This window comes from Pelobates fuscus, chromosome 9 (genome assembly GCF_036172605.1).
Source record: "Pelobates fuscus isolate aPelFus1 chromosome 9, aPelFus1.pri, whole genome shotgun sequence".
Classification (NCBI taxonomy): domain Eukaryota; kingdom Metazoa; phylum Chordata; class Amphibia; order Anura; family Pelobatidae; genus Pelobates; species Pelobates fuscus.
Genome location: NC_086325.1, coordinates 10,867,674 through 10,884,742, shown reverse-complemented (window position 1 = coordinate 10,884,742; position 17,069 = coordinate 10,867,674). Strand labels below are relative to the sequence as shown.

General features: G+C 43.1%; 1 protein-coding gene across 1 annotated transcript in view; it reads right to left on the bottom strand.

The window, feature by feature from the left end:
• Positions 1 to 12,826, bottom strand: part of LOC134572277 (cytochrome P450 2B11-like) — a 44,776-nt gene extending 31,950 nt beyond the window's left edge. The window contains exons 1-2 of the mRNA XM_063431147.1: positions 12,583 to 12,826; positions 5,913 to 6,075 (exon numbers count right to left, since the gene is read on the bottom strand). Of these exons, the coding sequence (XP_063287217.1) occupies positions 5,913 to 6,075; positions 12,583 to 12,753 (334 nt within the window). The 5' untranslated portion in view covers positions 12,754 to 12,826. The remainder of the gene's footprint in view (positions 1 to 5,912; positions 6,076 to 12,582) is intronic.
• Positions 12,827 to 17,069: the final 4,243 nt, after the last annotated feature.

The window sequence follows — 17,069 nt, the reverse complement described above, 5'->3', positions numbered from 1 at the left end:
CTCCCTCCCCAGCGGCAGGCTGAGTTACAGGGGCACAGGTTGTTGTTCCTGCCCCCCAGCAGCAAAGTGATATGCCAGGAAGGCAGTGTGAAGTGAAGGGAGAGGAGAGCAGCGTCCTCCCTCCCCAGCGGCAGTGGGTGTCTCAGGGAGCAGAAGGTGCCGTCCTTTCTCCCCAGCGGCAGTGTGTACCCCAGGGAGCTGATGGTGTCGTCTATCCTCCCCGGCGGCAGGCTGAGTTACAGGGGGCAGAGGTAGTTGTTCCTGCCCCCCAGCAGCAAAGTGATATGCCAAGAAGGCAGTGTGAAGTGAAGGGAGCGGAGAACAGCGTCCTCCCTCCCCAGCGGCAGTGTGTACCCCAGGGAGCTGATGGTGTCGTCCATCCTCCCCAGCGGCAGTGTGTGTCCCAGGGAGCAGAAGGTGCCGTCCTTCCTCCCCAGCGGCAGTGTGTACCCCAGGGAGCTGACGGTGTCGTCCATCTGCCCCAGGGAGCTGATGGTGTCGTCCATCCTCCCCAGCGGCAGTGTGTGCCCCAGGGAGCAGAAGGTGCAGTCCTTCCTCCCCAGCGGCAGTGTGTACCCCAGGGAGCTGATGGTGTCGTCCATCCTCCCCAGCGGCAGTGTGTGTCCCAGGGAGCAGAAGGTGCCGTCCTTCCTCCCCAGCGGCAGTGTGTACCCCAGGGAGCTGATGGTGTCGTCCATCCTCCCCAGTGGCAGTGTGTAACCCAGGGAGCGGATGGTGTCGTCCTCCCTCCCCAGCGGCAGGCTGAGTTACAGGGGCAGAGGTTGTTGTTCCTGCCCCCCAGCAGCAAAGTGATATGCCAGGAAGGCAGTGTGAAGTGAAGGGAGAGGAGAGCAGCGTCCTCCCTCCCCAGCGGCAGTGGGTGTCTCAGGGAGCAGAAGGTGCCGTCCTTCCTCCCCAGCGGCCGTGTGTACCCCAGGGAGCTGATGGTGTCATCCATCCTCCCCAGCGGCAGTGTGTCCTGCAGGGAGCAGAGACAGTCAGTCTCGCACCCCAGCAGCAGGACAAGAGAAGGAAAGGGGAGACAGCTGGAGAGAATGGCAGGGAGAGGAGCCTGCTAGCCTCTCTCCCCAGCGGCAGTTTACCGTCCAGAGAGAGGAGCTTGTTACACCCTCTCTCCAGCGGCAGCCTAACCCACCAAGGGGAGATGTTAAGCCCCACATCCGTGCAGATGGGACCGTAGTCTCTGCACTTACAGCACCAGGGGTAGGGACGGTCGGTCCTGTCCCCCAGCCACAGAGCGATATATCCAAAGTGGAGACAGTCAATCTCCAGCAACCAGGCTCCAACCAGGCTACTCCCGGGGTAGTGCTGGCACCAGGACAGAGTACCGCTGGTCTCTGCACCCTCAGCAACCCACCAAGGCAGCCTACCAGTCCCCCACACAGCCGTGGTAAGGCACCTGGACATGGACAAGATTCTCCCTTACCCAGGTGTAGTAATGGTTTATTGTGGGTGGGCTGTACTGCTGTTTCTGTCTTGTGGGTGGGCTGCTGGACTAACAAGGGCACTGACCAGCAGGAGGTCAAGTACCCTGTTAGTCTGGGGGGTAAAGGGGAGAAGTGTGGCGAAACCGACCTCGCCACGTGTCCTTGGAGGGGGCTGATTGCCCGCTTCTTGCCTTTGGACTATGGACCAGACTTTATGGGAATGTGATACCCCAGATAGCCATACCATGGAGCCTATTCATATAATGAAAGACTGTATTTTGCAAATACAGTCATGGGAAAAATAAAGTACCCCCTTCTTTGAATTCTATGGTTTTTATATCCGGACATAGTATCAATCATCTGTTCCTTAGCAGGTCTTAAAATTAAGATGTGATAAATACAAACTCACATGAACAACAACACATGATAGTACATCCGTATTGCTTTCATATAAATTCAGAGACGAAGAAGTAGGCAGGTGCTGCTAGTCAATTGCCCTTGATTCATTTATCGTCAGCAAGTGTGACCACCTTTATAAATGTCAAGGTGAAGTGGTAGAGGTTAACACAGTAAAGGAGTTTAAGCATGTGTGGGATAGGTATAAGGCTATCCTAACTATAAGATAAGGTCAGGGACTAATGAAAGTATTTAGAAAATTGGGCAGACTAGATGGGCCGAATGGTTCTTGTGGCGAAACCGGCCTCGCCACGTGTCCTTGGAGGGGGCTGATTGCCCGCCTCTTGACTTTGGACTATGGACCAGACTTTATGGGAATGTGATACCCCAGATAGCCATACCATGGAGCCTATTCATATAATGAAAGACTATGGGAAAGACTTTAGCTCCATGGCAATTGTACTGTGTGAGTAGGATCTGCGCGCTATTCGGTAGTTTTGTGCGCGCAGATCCCAGCTATCTGGGGATATGTGAAATGTCTGTGTGTTATGGTTAAAAAGTAACTTTCTGTATTTTAAAGTGTTTTATGTCTTTCTGTAACCATGTGGTTAATGGAGTCTGTCTATGTGCTGGAGATAATTAGATTAGTTCTCCAGCACAGAGAAGGCTCTGTAAAAAACAGTCTGAGCTGGGAAGCTAGGGGTTTTAAAAGATACTTTACTAACTTTTGAACCCCTGGTCTGATCCATGCCATTTTTAATATGTTGTTCCCCTGAATGGATTGATTGTGGATATGTATTTTTATGTGAATGTGATGTATGGTTTTAGAGTTAGGAAAGTTGTGTAAAAGTATATTTTAAACTGTATGCATAATGGGATTATGTGTCACACTAAGGGGAGGGAATGTGTGGGAGGTAACATCTATGTCATTGGTTCTTTTATGCCTCCCCCTGGGTGTGGCCTGTATGTGTGAGTTGGAAATAAAAGCCAGGCTGGATGAGCCAGTCCTCAGTTCCTGCTTAACCCTCAAAGCGATGTGTCGTCTCGTTCTTTGGGGGAATTGGATTGTATGCTGACTGCCAGGAGTGTAAGCGGATGGTATGCTTTTCCTGTTCAGCTGATTCCAGAGTTCGTGTGGTTCCAGTCGGGAGAGTGGTGTTTGCAGTAGCTGCCTGTGCATCTGGAAAGGGGGATATCGCCTAAACTGGGTTTTATCCTCTTGTAAGTGAAACGGTCCGTTACAGTTCTTATCTGCCGTCACATTCTATGTATAGTTAGTATTTTACACATGACTTCTCCATGTTGGCTTTGTTTTTGTTAAATAAATCATGACGCAGTGTAATATGTCATGTGTTGTTCATCTGAGGTTGTATTTACCTAATGTTAAGACCTGTTAGGGAACGGATGATTGTTATTATGTCCTGATATGCTAAACCATAGAATTCAAAGAGGGTGTACTTTCTTTTTCCAATGTCTGTAAGTAATTTGTCCTCATTAAGCAGGGCTGAGTCCAAGAGGGCCTATTTTCTCTATTTTCAAAGATATATATATATATATTTCCCTCCAAAGTAACCTAGAACCCCACAGATGCCCCACAATTTGGTGAAAATCACCTGCTTTTTACAGATGAAACTACCTTCTAAATATTGTGCAAACAGTAAGTAGATAAACCTTTTTATAACAAATAATTACATTGAATATATAAATATAATCTGTACTGTGTAAATAAAAATATGACTCCCATCCTCATTAAGCTGATTGGCTGCCTTACACCTGCCTAAAGCAACACTGTCTAGATTTCAAGTGAGAACTGACTGTGCAATGTGTAGATATTAAGAATTAAACTTTGGCATTTTTAATCCTCTTTACTGCTTGTACTGTTTGTGGGTATTCATTTTTGTGTTAATTAAGTGCTAAATGAAAATTATTTAAAAGCGACACTGTTACCCCCTCCCCCACCCCTGAAAAGTGAGCATTTCATAATGATAGAATCTTTATGAGATACTCATTTTTACCGGGTTGGAATTTCACTGAACGTAGGGACTACTTTGTCTCTCTAAATCTCGTAACCAGTGATGTCTCTGTCTATGGAGGATCCCGCTGTCTTGTGGGATGCTCCATAAACCTCAATGTTGTACTTTCGCGCATGCACGAGAGTAGAGTATTGGCATCGGCACCTGACGTTAAAGCGACAGTGTAGCGGACCGTTGGTAACCAAGCTGGTTACCTCCACTATTAATGAATGGAGAGACCCATTTCCCCCCCAGTAACTGCATGACACACAGTTCCAGGAGTACAACAACAACTTTATTGGCTTTATACTTTCGCCATGCAAGAAGTGGATCACACATAAAGACAATGTCCCTCCCAGGGTCCTCCCTCTCCCAGAGGTTGTATAATGGATCTGGAACCCCAGTCTCTTTGTCTTCTATTCCCGCCACTCAGTGTCCCCTCCCAGGGTCCTCCCCCTCCCAGCGGTCTCCTGATAGAAACTTAACTTCAGTCCTTTTGTCCCTTGTTCCCGCCACCCATCCTCAGGGCTTCCCACCTCTGGTGACAAGGGGTCTTCATCCCATGAGCTTCTGTACCCAGGAGCCCCAGCTTCTGTACCCGGTATGGGCCCTGCCAGGCAGCCTGTAGCCTGTCATGCTGGACAGGTTTTAAAACTAAAACCTTCTGTCCCACCTGAAAGCTGTGGCTCCTTGCTCCCTTATCATACCATGTGTGCTGGTGCCTCTGGTCCCCCAGTCAAGGTGGACTTGTGCTGTGGATAGGCAGTAGATCCTCGGCCACTCTGACTACGACTGTCCCGCCAGTCTTTTGGGTCTCGGGAAGGAGTGGGGAGTGGACTAGGGTGAGGATGGCCTCGGTATCCCTCAGACAGTTGGCGCTATAATGTCAATAATAATAATAATAATAATAATAATTTCATTGGGAGTATATTTACTACTCAGTGATTTTTTTATTTTTATTTTTATTTGGCTAGTGGATTTTCCTTTTTAATCTTATAATTATACACATATTTTCAGAATCTTATTATTGTTATGATTATTATTATTATTATTATTTTATGATTTAGCAAATGTTCCAGGTAACTGCTGTGTGAATTAAACAAAGGTGAGTTTAGTAATGAAAGGGTTAGATTCACAAATTCATACACATTCACACTAACTCATTCACACACATTGTAATATAGCCATTCATTAACAAATAATAAGAGAGGACTAATTTTGGTCATTCAGCCATCAATTTCACAATCAAAGTTTGAAACCTTGAAAACCACTTATCAGTAGAGAGCTGATCCTATCCAAACATAGGACATTTAACAGATATCAGACTAGCGAAAAGTTCACGTTCCACAGCAAAGGTTCAAAATACATGTGTGAATATATAAACATTGTTCACTTTGGCACACTCACAGGACATCTTAATTGTGAAATAAACGTAATTTACTTTCAGTAGGAGTAATTACATCCTAGATCTTTGATTTGAACATAAATGCAGTTTAGTTCACCATTAAGATGACCTGTGAGTGCGTCAGTGTAAACCGTGTTATATGAATTATGATGTTTAGCACAGAGGCAAGAGTCGCATTAATGTAGAGTCTACCTACGCACACACAAATCGCTTTAAATGTCAACACAAAACTTAGAAAATTCAAGGTAAGCAAATATTCAATGTTACCAGCTGTAGTGGTTATGGTACCAGGAGTGCCCTATTAGCTTCCGTCACCACGCCCACTGGTGCTGTAAGCTTCCTACTACACTAAGATATGCTATACTATGGGAAGCTGGGCACTCCTGGCACCATAACTACTGCAGTAGATTGTGGTGCGTAGAGTTTTACCAAAACCTAAAGAAGAACATTAGCTATGTGCTATGGGAAAGCTATACCATACCATGCAGTTTCTAAACAAGTGCCAACCAGTCATGAAACACTCAAGCACCAATTCAATCTAAGATGGAATGAATAAAAGGGATTTGGTATACTCATCAATTCTGGTTGAGGTACCTTTTTTTCAGTAGTGGAATCTGGCAAGCATGAGTTCTCAATGGAGGATTTACTTACCGTGGCCCTGAATATATAAATCGGTAACTGGCAACTGGCCTCTGAACCCAAATTCGTCTCCATTATCCACCAGGGCTTCCTTGACAGCATCGTACCCACATAGCACCACCACTCTCCGGGGCCCGAGATACAGAGTGTACACATCCCCGTACTTCTTGTGCATCTGTCAATCAAGTGACATGTTGTGTTAAAGCTAGATCTGGGCTATTTGCCCCATAAATATCTGCAGGAAGGCAGAAGCCATCATAAGATGTAACAGGATCCCAACAACTTAACGCCTGGATAAGTAACCCTTGATATTCAATAAACCAGAAATCGTGGAGAACTCACGAGAAAATAATTCATATTAGGTCGAACAAGTTGAATGGGAGAAATGATTTACCTATATGTTTTATTATAATAAATTTACATTTATTTAGTCAATTCTGCAGAATTCCAGTTTTGTGAATAAGACGAAAAGATTTCATTACAACTTGAAAATAAATAACGTCTTAGGAATCTATTCAATAAATGGCTAGCTTTAGAACCAATTTAGAACAAATACAGGGCAAAATGATAGGAAAAAAATAAATACAAATAAATAAATCACAAAATCATCTGGATTGGAGACTTTTGTCAACTTGAATATGGTAATTTCAAGTCCGTTCTCCAGTAGAGAACACATCGACCTTTAACAATAAAACCCTTACAGTGTCAAATGTGTTAATATAAACAAAGAAATATATAGATAATAAAATAGAGATACGGATTCATTTTTCAAGTCTTATATTTCACTGTTTGAATAAATTGTTGTTCTGAAAGATGAAAACAACAACATTAAATGGACACTACAGTAACCAGAACAACTACAGCTTAATGTAGTTGCTCTGGTGAGTATAACCATTCCCTGCAAGCATTTTCATGTAAACACTGCCCTTTTAAAGAAAAGGCAGTGTTTACATTATAACCTAGGGATACCTCCAGTGTCCACTCTTCAGATGGCCACTGGAGGTGCTTCCTGGGGTAGTGCTGCATAGTGTTCAGCATCACACTGAACTTTCCTTATTGAAATGCATTGATTCAATGCATCTTTATGAAGAAGTGCTGATTGATTGGCCTTGTGTTCGTCCCACCTCCTTGCTAATTTCAGGCAAATTATTTAATTATGAAAAATTATGAAAAACATTTTAAAGGATTTTAATGATGCTTTTCCATACACCTGCAAGAAGGTGGCACTTTGTAACAGATAATAACATAATTACTAAGTAACACAATTCAGCTTCCCATGTCTCAAGGAAAGATAGAAACATTCTTATTGTTGTGGCAGACTTGGCTTGACTTTTTTTAAATTAAAATGATGAATAGGAAGAGATGAAACCCCAGATTACCTGTTACCCACTTATCCCATACAGGAATAGGCCACGTGTTTTGCAGATATGCCCCTACTCATTGCATGGAAAATTGGGGTGTGGGGCAGGGTTAAAACCTCCCTTGAATTAATGTGGGGATCATATCGAACCTCACGTGCTTTTATTTAAATATTTTTTTAATGACTGTTAGGAATATTCATTAATAAGGCTGACAAATACGCTTTCAAAGCACATTTATCAGGTGATTTTTCTCAAGCAGCCGATCTGTTTACTGGGTTTGTCTGCTAGAATTTTGTTTGGAATCAAATCTAGTCAAACTCGATAAAAATATTTTCTGATAATTGTTCACTTGGTCTTGCCGATCGAATGCAATCCAGACCTGAGTTTTCTTCATAGTTTTTGACATGGTAGAAATGACTGATATTGCAGAGCCAACCAGCTATTAAGCTCGGTAATGTCATAGCCATTTTTGATTTGCAGTATACTAGTAGACTCTTGTTTTTGGTTCATCCAAATCATTATTTACAGAACGATAGCACAAGTAAAATTCATCCGATCCAAAAAGCATATAATGAAAATTAAATGCAGATAAATTCATTTCAGTTCACCAGCGCTTTTTTTTTTTTTTTTTACAGTTGATTAAAATAAAGCATTTTTGTTGCCATGCACAAGCTTACTGGTAACTGGCAGCTTGTTGGAACGAAGTTCTGTACATGGCTAATTTTCTCTCTGTTTTGTTTGTCGATAACTGCTGGATCTCCTGCTACTGAATGGGTGCCAGACTATGCGGTTTTCTTGATTATTAACCTATTGTATTCCTTATTGCTAAACTAAGCTGCAGAATTTCATTAACCCCTTAAGGACCAAACTTCTGGAATAAAAGGGAATCATCACATGTCACACATGTCAGGTGTCCTTAAGGGGTTAAACTGGGTTGGACCTCCAGACCATCTCCTTGCTGCCATCTCGTGGTTACCACCCTGATCTATTCTCCTTTGTAAAAAATCTGTATATGAAGAGTCTGATCTCTATTACATACTAACCTATCTCCACTACACACTGAATTATCTCCACTCCATATTAACAAAACTGTTTCAAATTTACACTTTAAATACGCTGTTACTACTTACTTCTCAGTTATATTAACTCATATTATTTATTTATTTATAAAATATTTTACCAGGAAGGATACATTGAGATTTCTCTTATTTTCAATTATGTCCTGGGACCACAAACACTGCATTGTTACAATATAATATTAAAAAAAATACAAATAATGCTACAATGCTACAATATACATATAAATATACATATATACATACACACATATATAAATTTAATACATGACAGGTAATACATATATTCAACCGTGACAGGTGCATTCTGTGTTGAGGTATATTGCCATAGATCTCTTAAAAGATTTTAGATGGAATGAAGATGTGACTGTGTCCCTGAGGTTATTCCATAATTGTGATGCTCTGTAGGAAAAGGAGGATCGAGACACTTTATTTTTGTATTGCGGTATGCTAAATATCATGCTAGTACTGGATCGGAGGAGGTGGGGACAGCCGGGGAGAGCATTCTGCTCAGGTAGGGTGGGAGGTTCCAACAAGGGCTCTTAAACACAAGGCTGGAAAGATGTATAATGGGTCTGGGTTCCAGAAATAGCCAGTTTAGCTTTTTTAACATGTCACAATGGTGGGTTATGTAATTGTAGCAGAAAGTGGGAGAATGAGTTATACAAAGTATAAAGTTTATTAGGTGGGTTTGCGGTGCGGGTGCATACACTACATCCCTGTGGCAAACACAGCCACTGTACATTGTCCAGTCTGTATACATATCCTGTTTCATCTAAAATGTGTATGCCTTTAAGAACCAAGTGTCCGGAATGTGGTTCAGGCAAGTAACAGTATTCATATGCTGATATTCGTATGCTGGCGGTAAGAAAACCGCCAGCCTCCCTGCAAATCGTTTCACGAACGGTGAATTTCATCACTGTTCGTGAAACGAATAAAACTACCGAATGGAGACCACACACAGGGAGTCGTGTGGCCCCCATTAAGGGTTGCAACAATGTTGCAATTGGTAATTAAGAGGATTCAGGGTGGCTGTTGTTCGGCTACCGACCACGCGGCGGTCGGCCATCTTGGATCCTTTGTTAGCCCAGCGGTATTTGGTCGTCGAGCGCCTGGAACTAAAATCGGCTACTCGACGACTTCCAAGCCGTTCGGGAGCCCCAGTCTTTTGGTAATGTGGTTCCCTAAGTTCATTCGGTAGTTTGAAGGGAACTTAATTGTAATGACTAATTTATGCGGCGTTCGGTTATTTAAGCTGGGATCTGAGCGGTATTCACACGAAATGTGTGCTCAGACCCCAGCTATCTACCGAACGTCCATTCGTTTAAATCTGACGAATATTGTAAAAGTTATATATTTTAAGGTGGATTGTCAGTTCTGCTGCACGGAGGGGTAATCCACTTAACTGTACATTCTAGTGGGAGTATCCCTCTCGTGCAGCAGTGCCTGATGGGAGAAATGTCCAGATTATTCAGTTTCCCATGTAGTCCCCTACTGTACAACCCCTTAAATGTCAGTAGGGAAACCCCTTGCATGGGGAATCCCATAAATACTGGAAGTGTGTGAATAAAGCTTTAGTTGACCTCCAAGCTATGTGTCGTCTAGTTCTTGGCGCTACCTGTCTTTTGCCTGTTTTGGATCTGCTTATCCTGCCTACCAGCGGAGATACCGTGGATACTGGATACCTCTACTCCGCTACTATCCCCATATTCAATGACTGGCATTAGCATTTGTTGCACTGTTTCCTTACTGTAGGGCTTAGACAGGATTGGTTTCTGTACAGGGCACCTAGATTTGGATATCGTTTTAATGAGAGTTTATCGATGAGGAGAACAAAAGATTTGGGTCTAGCAACATATCTAGACATTTGAAAGAGTTAGTGTCTTTCAAATGTCGAGATATGTTGCTTGACCCAAATCATTTGTTCTCTACATCGATAAACTCTCATTAAAACAATTACATTTTTTTGGGATGCATAACTCAGAATTTTTTAATTTAAAGGATCACTATAGTGTCAGGAAAACAAAGCGGAGGGTCCCCCTCCCGTGGTGCTGAAGGGGTTAAAACCCTAGGCGCTGGATACCTCTCCTCCCGTGCTGACGTCAGCTTCCTCTGCCGACGTCAGCGGATCCGAATGCATATGCACGGCAAGTGCCGCACGCGCATTCAAGCTGTCAATTGTAAAGCCTTTTTCAATGCTTTCTTATGGACGCTCTGCGTGATGGAAACATAATGTGCCTCCAGCGTCACAGATGCGCTTCGAGTGGTTGTCCAGAAGACAGCTACTAGAGGCTGGCTTAACCATGCAATGTAAACATAGCAGTTTCTCTGAAACTGCTATGCTTGCATCTGTAGGGTTAAAACCTGAGGGACCCGGCACCCAGACCACTTCATTGAGCTGAAGTGGTTTGGGTGACTATAGTGTCACTTTAAGTAATTCAATTACATTAAAGTAATGTTGAAGAGGTCATGGTAACAGTTTTGTCAGTGTTTAGAAAAATTTACTATCCGCAAATCCACTTTTATACCTCTGCAAACTGGTTTTGGAGCACAGCCTCAAGCTGCAGTAAATGTGGTTTGCTAGCGTAGATTACAGTGTCGTCTATATACATGTGTACAGACGAGGTTTTGCAGACGTCAAGCAGATCATTTATGAATAATGTAAATAGTAGGGGGCAGAGTACAGAGCCTTGGGGAACACCAGACGTGACTGGGAGAGAGAGTGAGGCACTGTCAGAAATGGACACATATTGAGAGTGATCCGATACATATGACTGAAACCAAGTTAGCGGATGGCAATCAATATCTGAGTTTTTAAGTTATTGCAATAGAATGCCATGATCTACAATGTCAAAGGCCTTGGCAAAAGCAAGAAGAATAGCTCCACTTAGGTCTCCTTGTTACATGCCAGTTTGGCTGTCGTTGCAAGAGGGCAGTTGTAGTTGAGCGACTTGGACAAAAGTCGTATTGGTCAGGATTTGCAATAAAACTGCAACAGTGTTACTTCTCCTGGGCTGCTACCAAGATTTTAGCAATTCTCGTAAGGAGGCATGTTCCTATTTGATTGATTTAAGAATGTGCAGTTGTGTTCCAAGTAATTGAGCCTTGCCAATGTCACAGGTGAATGCAAGTGGGAGCGTGTTTTAAAGGCTATCTGCCATGTGAGTAAGCAATCCATCATTCTACTTGGGCAGGAATCCAGTTTTTGATATACTGCACTATTATTTTTTAGTTGTTTTCTGTTCTCAAGCCGAAAGTAATCTATAAATAAGCATAAAATCTGAATATTCCGTAAAAGGCGCATAGTAAACGATCACAATAGGTATTACTGTATTTGTGATGCCATGTTCTACGCTTTGCTTTTCAGTGTTTTGTTTGGACTTATTGCTCCCAGTTGCTTAGCTGTCCATCTATTATGGAGCTACTAATTTATACAAGTGGGCCAGTTAATTGAGGTTTTCTCCATCCCCAGTGGTCACTTACATCTTTCACCCTGAATTGTAATGTCTTTCCATTTTCTTAGTATCTCCTAAGTCAAAAGGGCAATGCAGTATTGTACCTCTACTCATAGATCCACGAGGGGTCTGAGCCAAAAGTCACTCAAAAAAACAAAATTAAGGCGAACAGCCTGGGGTTGCTGCATCTCCTGCAGACTGTGACATGTTGACTTTCTTTTCCAGCCTTTGAGGATGAACAGTCTGATACACCCATGCTATGTTTCCTCTGTTATGGCACAAGTAAACAAAAAAAGTGGGAACTAAGCAAAAGGCAAGCTGCTTAACACGTGTTCTCAGTGTTTCCTGCTCTTATTTTGATTTACTTCCATTTGGCTCTGCGCTTGGTCTTGTGATAGACGGAAACATGACTGTTTGTGCTTGGCAGCCATAGCGATTCATCGGGAATGTTCTTGGCTCCATCGCACTTTAAGATCTCAATCTCAATCACACAAGAGGTCACGAGAAAGCAGGGCAGAGAAAGCATATGGGTTTAGTGAAAGAGAAAAAAAAAGAGCATTATAAAGGAAGAGAGGACAGGGGAAGACTCAGGGGCTAATGGACAGAATATGTAAAATCTGATTCCCCTGCTTTGTTAGATTATTTTTAGTTGAGTATCTATGATGTGCATATTTCAACTCCCGTAGCCTTTGCTCAGTGTGTCAGTCTGACTATCTCTACTGTAATATAAACATTAACTGCGAGTCATCGCTTGGCGTTGGTCCTGTTAGATTGCAATCCATCTACTAACCTCTGAAAGAGAATCCACCAACTGCCCCGTCTTCAGCTGGAGAAGGTTCCCGAGAATGGGCAGTGGGGTAGGTCCAGGGGGCAGGTTGTGTCCCCTGTACATGCTGTTCCAGGTGTAGAAACACAAGATACAGGAGACCAGGAATATGAGGAGAAGAGTCACTATGTCCATGTTGGCTCCGAGGGCTGTCTCTGAATGATTTCTGTGGACAGTCCCAGGAGTGACTGTTAAAAGAGTGATGAAATCTAAAACACTCAGAGCTGATGTGTATAGAAGGCGTGGATAAATATTAACTTGTTTCCCTTCTTTGTTCCTCTAAGGACAAGAGAGGGTCTATTTACTAAACTCGAAATTCAAGTTGCAGAATTCAGGCTAAAATTGCCAATATATATATATATATATATATATATATATATATATATATATATATATATATATATATATATCAGCAGAGTCAGAATGTTTTCCATATCAGCTATTTAACCTACTTAGATTATTAAACTAGCACTATCAACACAGTGTCTCCTGGAACTCTATCAGCCACTGGAATGAGATCGAGCCCTGGCTGTAAGCTGCTTCTCAAGTACAGAGGCTTTTAAAAGTGATGCTTCCATTAGTGATTGGATCATGGTCGAGCCAAGCACATACCTGGAGAAAAAAAATGGGACAGCACTGATCGGCCACAACATTAACCTCTTAAGGATGGAGGCAAGGGTCCAAGTTCTGAACCAAAAGAAAACAAACCTAGAATTTGAGCAATATCGCTGTTCAGTCATAATTTACCTCTTTCATACTAAGACCACTTACATGTATTGTGGCAAACACAGCCACTGTATATTGTCATTCATGTATGTATCCTGTTATTGCATATGTGTATACCACTTTAAAGAACCAAGCATATGTGTGTTACGTGTAATATGGTTCTGGTAAACTATAGCGTTCGTATGCTGACGGCATGAAAACCGCCAGCATTCATGCAATTGTTTCACGAACAGTGAATTTCAACACTTCGTTAAACGAACAAACTACCGAATGGAGACCACACACAGGAGGTCGTGTGGCTCCCATTAAGGATTGCAACATTGTTGCAATCAGTAATTAAGAGGATTCAGGGTGGCCGTCGTTCGACTACCGACCATGCGGCGGTCGGCCATCTTGGATCCTTTGTTAGCCCAGCGGTATTTGGTCGTTGAGCGCCTGGAACTAAAATCGGCTACTCAGCGGCACGAATACCGCTGGACTTCCAAGCCGTTCGGGAGCCCCGGTCCTTCAGTAATGTGTTTCTCTAAGGTCAATAGGTAGTTTAAATGTAACTTAGAAATAATGTGTGTTTCGTGCGGCGTTCGGTTAGTTAAGCTAGGATCAGAGCGGTACTTTCACGAAATGTGCGCTCCGACCCCAGCTATCTACCGAACGTCCATTTATTTCAATCTAACGACTATTTTAAAAGATATGTATTTTTATGTAGAATATTAGTTCTGCTGCACGAGGAGATAATCCACTTAACTGTATATTCTAGTGGGAGTATCCCTCTCGTGCAGCGGTGCCTGATGGGAGAAATGCCCAGGTTATTCAGTCCCCCATGTAGTCCCCTACTGTACAACCCCTGGAATGCCTGTAGGGAAACCCCTTGCATGGGGAATCCCATAAATACTGTGTCCTGTGAATAAAGACCTCAGTTGACTCCCAGCCTATGTTTCGTCTAGTTCTTGGGAGGGAAGGATTCTTATAACGCTACCTGGATTATTGTATGCTGTACCTGCCTTTGTGGATTATTGCCTGCTTTTCCTGTCTGCCAGCGGAGACCTTGTGGATTAGACTACCTCTCCGCTACAGGTATCATGTATTTTTGTTAAGAAAGATAGGACTTTCATGCCACATCAAATATTTAACTAATTTAATATGAATAAAAACTAAAGAAGTGTGAATTCTTTTTTTCTAGTTCTGCATTGCATTTTAACTGTGAATGTTATAATGCCGTAAGCTTCTACTGCAATAAAACATACATATGTGTATGCTGTGATGTCCCACAAGTACAACAATACCCGCATGTACAGGTTCCAAGATGTTTTAGAAAGTTACAGGGTCAAATAAAGAGCATGCCTATTTCAGCTTTTACACATTGAAATTTGCCCGATTGGTTCGCTGGGCCTATGTAGCCTTTGAGCAGTGGTGGAACTACCGCTGTCGCTGGGGTCGCAGTTGCGACCGTGCCCGTCACTTCAGGGGGCCAGCGACCTTGCGGACCCCTGCGACTAGGTGCCTGCCACCCTGTGTTGCGTCCTCAGCCTGCACGGTAGAACCACCGGGGCCGCCTTGAAGGGGTCCATCGGGTGGCCCTAACAGCAAAGTATTACCAGGGGGTCCGGTCAGCGCTGCGGCGCTTTAACATCGCGATCGGGCCACTCTGTGATGTCAGATGCTGGGAGGAAGTGACTGCCCTGGAGCCACGTGGGAGGAAGAGAGGATGGAGTCAGAGTGGGAACTCCTACTCCCATGAGGCTGAGCCAACACTGGACCCTAGGGAAGTCACCCTCCTGCACCATAAAGGTAGGAAACAGGAGGGTGACTAAAACATTTTGCATGTGTGTGTGTTAGTGTATGTGTGTCTGTATGTATGTCCATATGTGTCTGTGTGCACCTGTTTGTCTGCGTGTGTGGGGGGGACGGGGATGTGTGGACATATGGGATGGATGGTAGACGTATGAGGGGGTCCCAGGGCAACTTTCACTTCAAGGCCACGTGGTTTCTAGTTATGCCTCTGCCTTTGAGACCATATAATAATGAACGAACCCATCATGGCATTTCATTGCAAAATTAGACAACCCAGGGTATTCAAAATGGGGTATGTCTAGTCTTTATTAGTAGCCACTTAGTCACAAACCCTGGCCAAAGTTAGCGGTCATTTTTTTTAATTTTATTTTTGCATTTGTCGCAAAACTCTGCCCTTTCACCATTGATATCGTCATCAATATACACTTTACTGCTCTAAAACATGGATTTTTGTGTTCAGCGATCTCTCACGAGTACAATCTCCATGTACAGGTTTTATGGGGTTTTGGAAAGCTACAGGGTGTCACGATAGTCAGGTACCCAACACATCTGACAGTTTCTATAGGGAATCAACACAGTAAAGTAGGAGACTATATTTAAAAGAAGAAAAACTACCACAACAAGAGGACATCGTCTTAAAATAGAGAGGCAGAGGTTTAAAAATAATATCAGGAAGTATTACTTTACTGAGAGGGTAGTGGATGCATGGAATAGCCTTCCAGCTGAAATGCACCATCAGTGCCTATTTGCCTGTTAATGCTTGCTGCCTTGAGAAACCATCCATCTCTCCTCTCTATAGGTAGTCCATATAGGGCCCCAACACTTTGTCAACTGAAAAGAAGAGTAACATCACAAGAATCTTTAATTTATACTACTTCTCATGTATAACCCGGCTGTTGTTTGACCTTCGCTTTCTTGGTTTCCCTAAATTCTGACTTCACTTATTGTTATCAGACAGCCTTAAAGTATTACTTTTTCTCTCATCTACCCTTCAAGCTCGCAATCATTTACTGTGTACTACTCTGACTGTTAATTGGATTTTCAAATGTAGATAGTGGAAGTGCACTCAACCCTCCGTCCTGTAATCCTGGGTGCTATACTGGAGAAGTCCCAGTACCAGACAGGACCAAATATAGAATTTGAATATGGAAAATAATCCAGGCACTCCAACGAATTCCAAAAAGAGGCAGTTTTATTGGACCCAAGAACCCTAAGGGGTCGAAACGTTGCTTGCTGGTTCTTGGGTCCAATAAAACTGCCTCTTTTTGGAATTATTTGGATTATTTTCTATATTCAAATGTTAATTGGATTCTGTCTTTAGGTTTCCCTCTCTTTAAATGCTTCAATTGATGCTGCCAAACCGGATTGTTTAAGCATTTGAAAACTGATCTTCCAAATAGTTAACTGTTGGAGACCTGTATTGGTTCATAGACTTTGCATAGGTAAACGGGCCAGCTGCTTGAGAAAAAAGAAATTAAACAAAAGCCTATTTGTACAAGGGAGGTTTAAAACCTCATCCATGATCCCCTAGACATGTCGTGAATGGGGGCATGTCTGCTAAACAGTGAGCAGCCAATGGCTGCTTGCTGTAAAAAAAGACTAGCGACTGGACAGCTATTGCAAATAATATAAAAAGTAGGCATCAGGTGGGGGCTTCAGATTAAAGAGCAGGGAGGAAGGTCATTGTTCCAGTGCCCCCCATTCTGGGGCTGTGAATGACATAAATAAAGCAGGGGAGGCTTAAGCTAAAGTGTGGCACTGGCACTGCAGAAACCTAACCATCTCCACCTCATTTGGATCAATGACACATCTCCCACTCAGAGTTGTCTTAGATGGCACTATCAGGGGCTAGGCACAACAGTAACCTAACCAGTTTCACACTAGGATCAATGACACGGGCTGTATCCAACTCCCAAAGAGGCACAGCAAGAGTA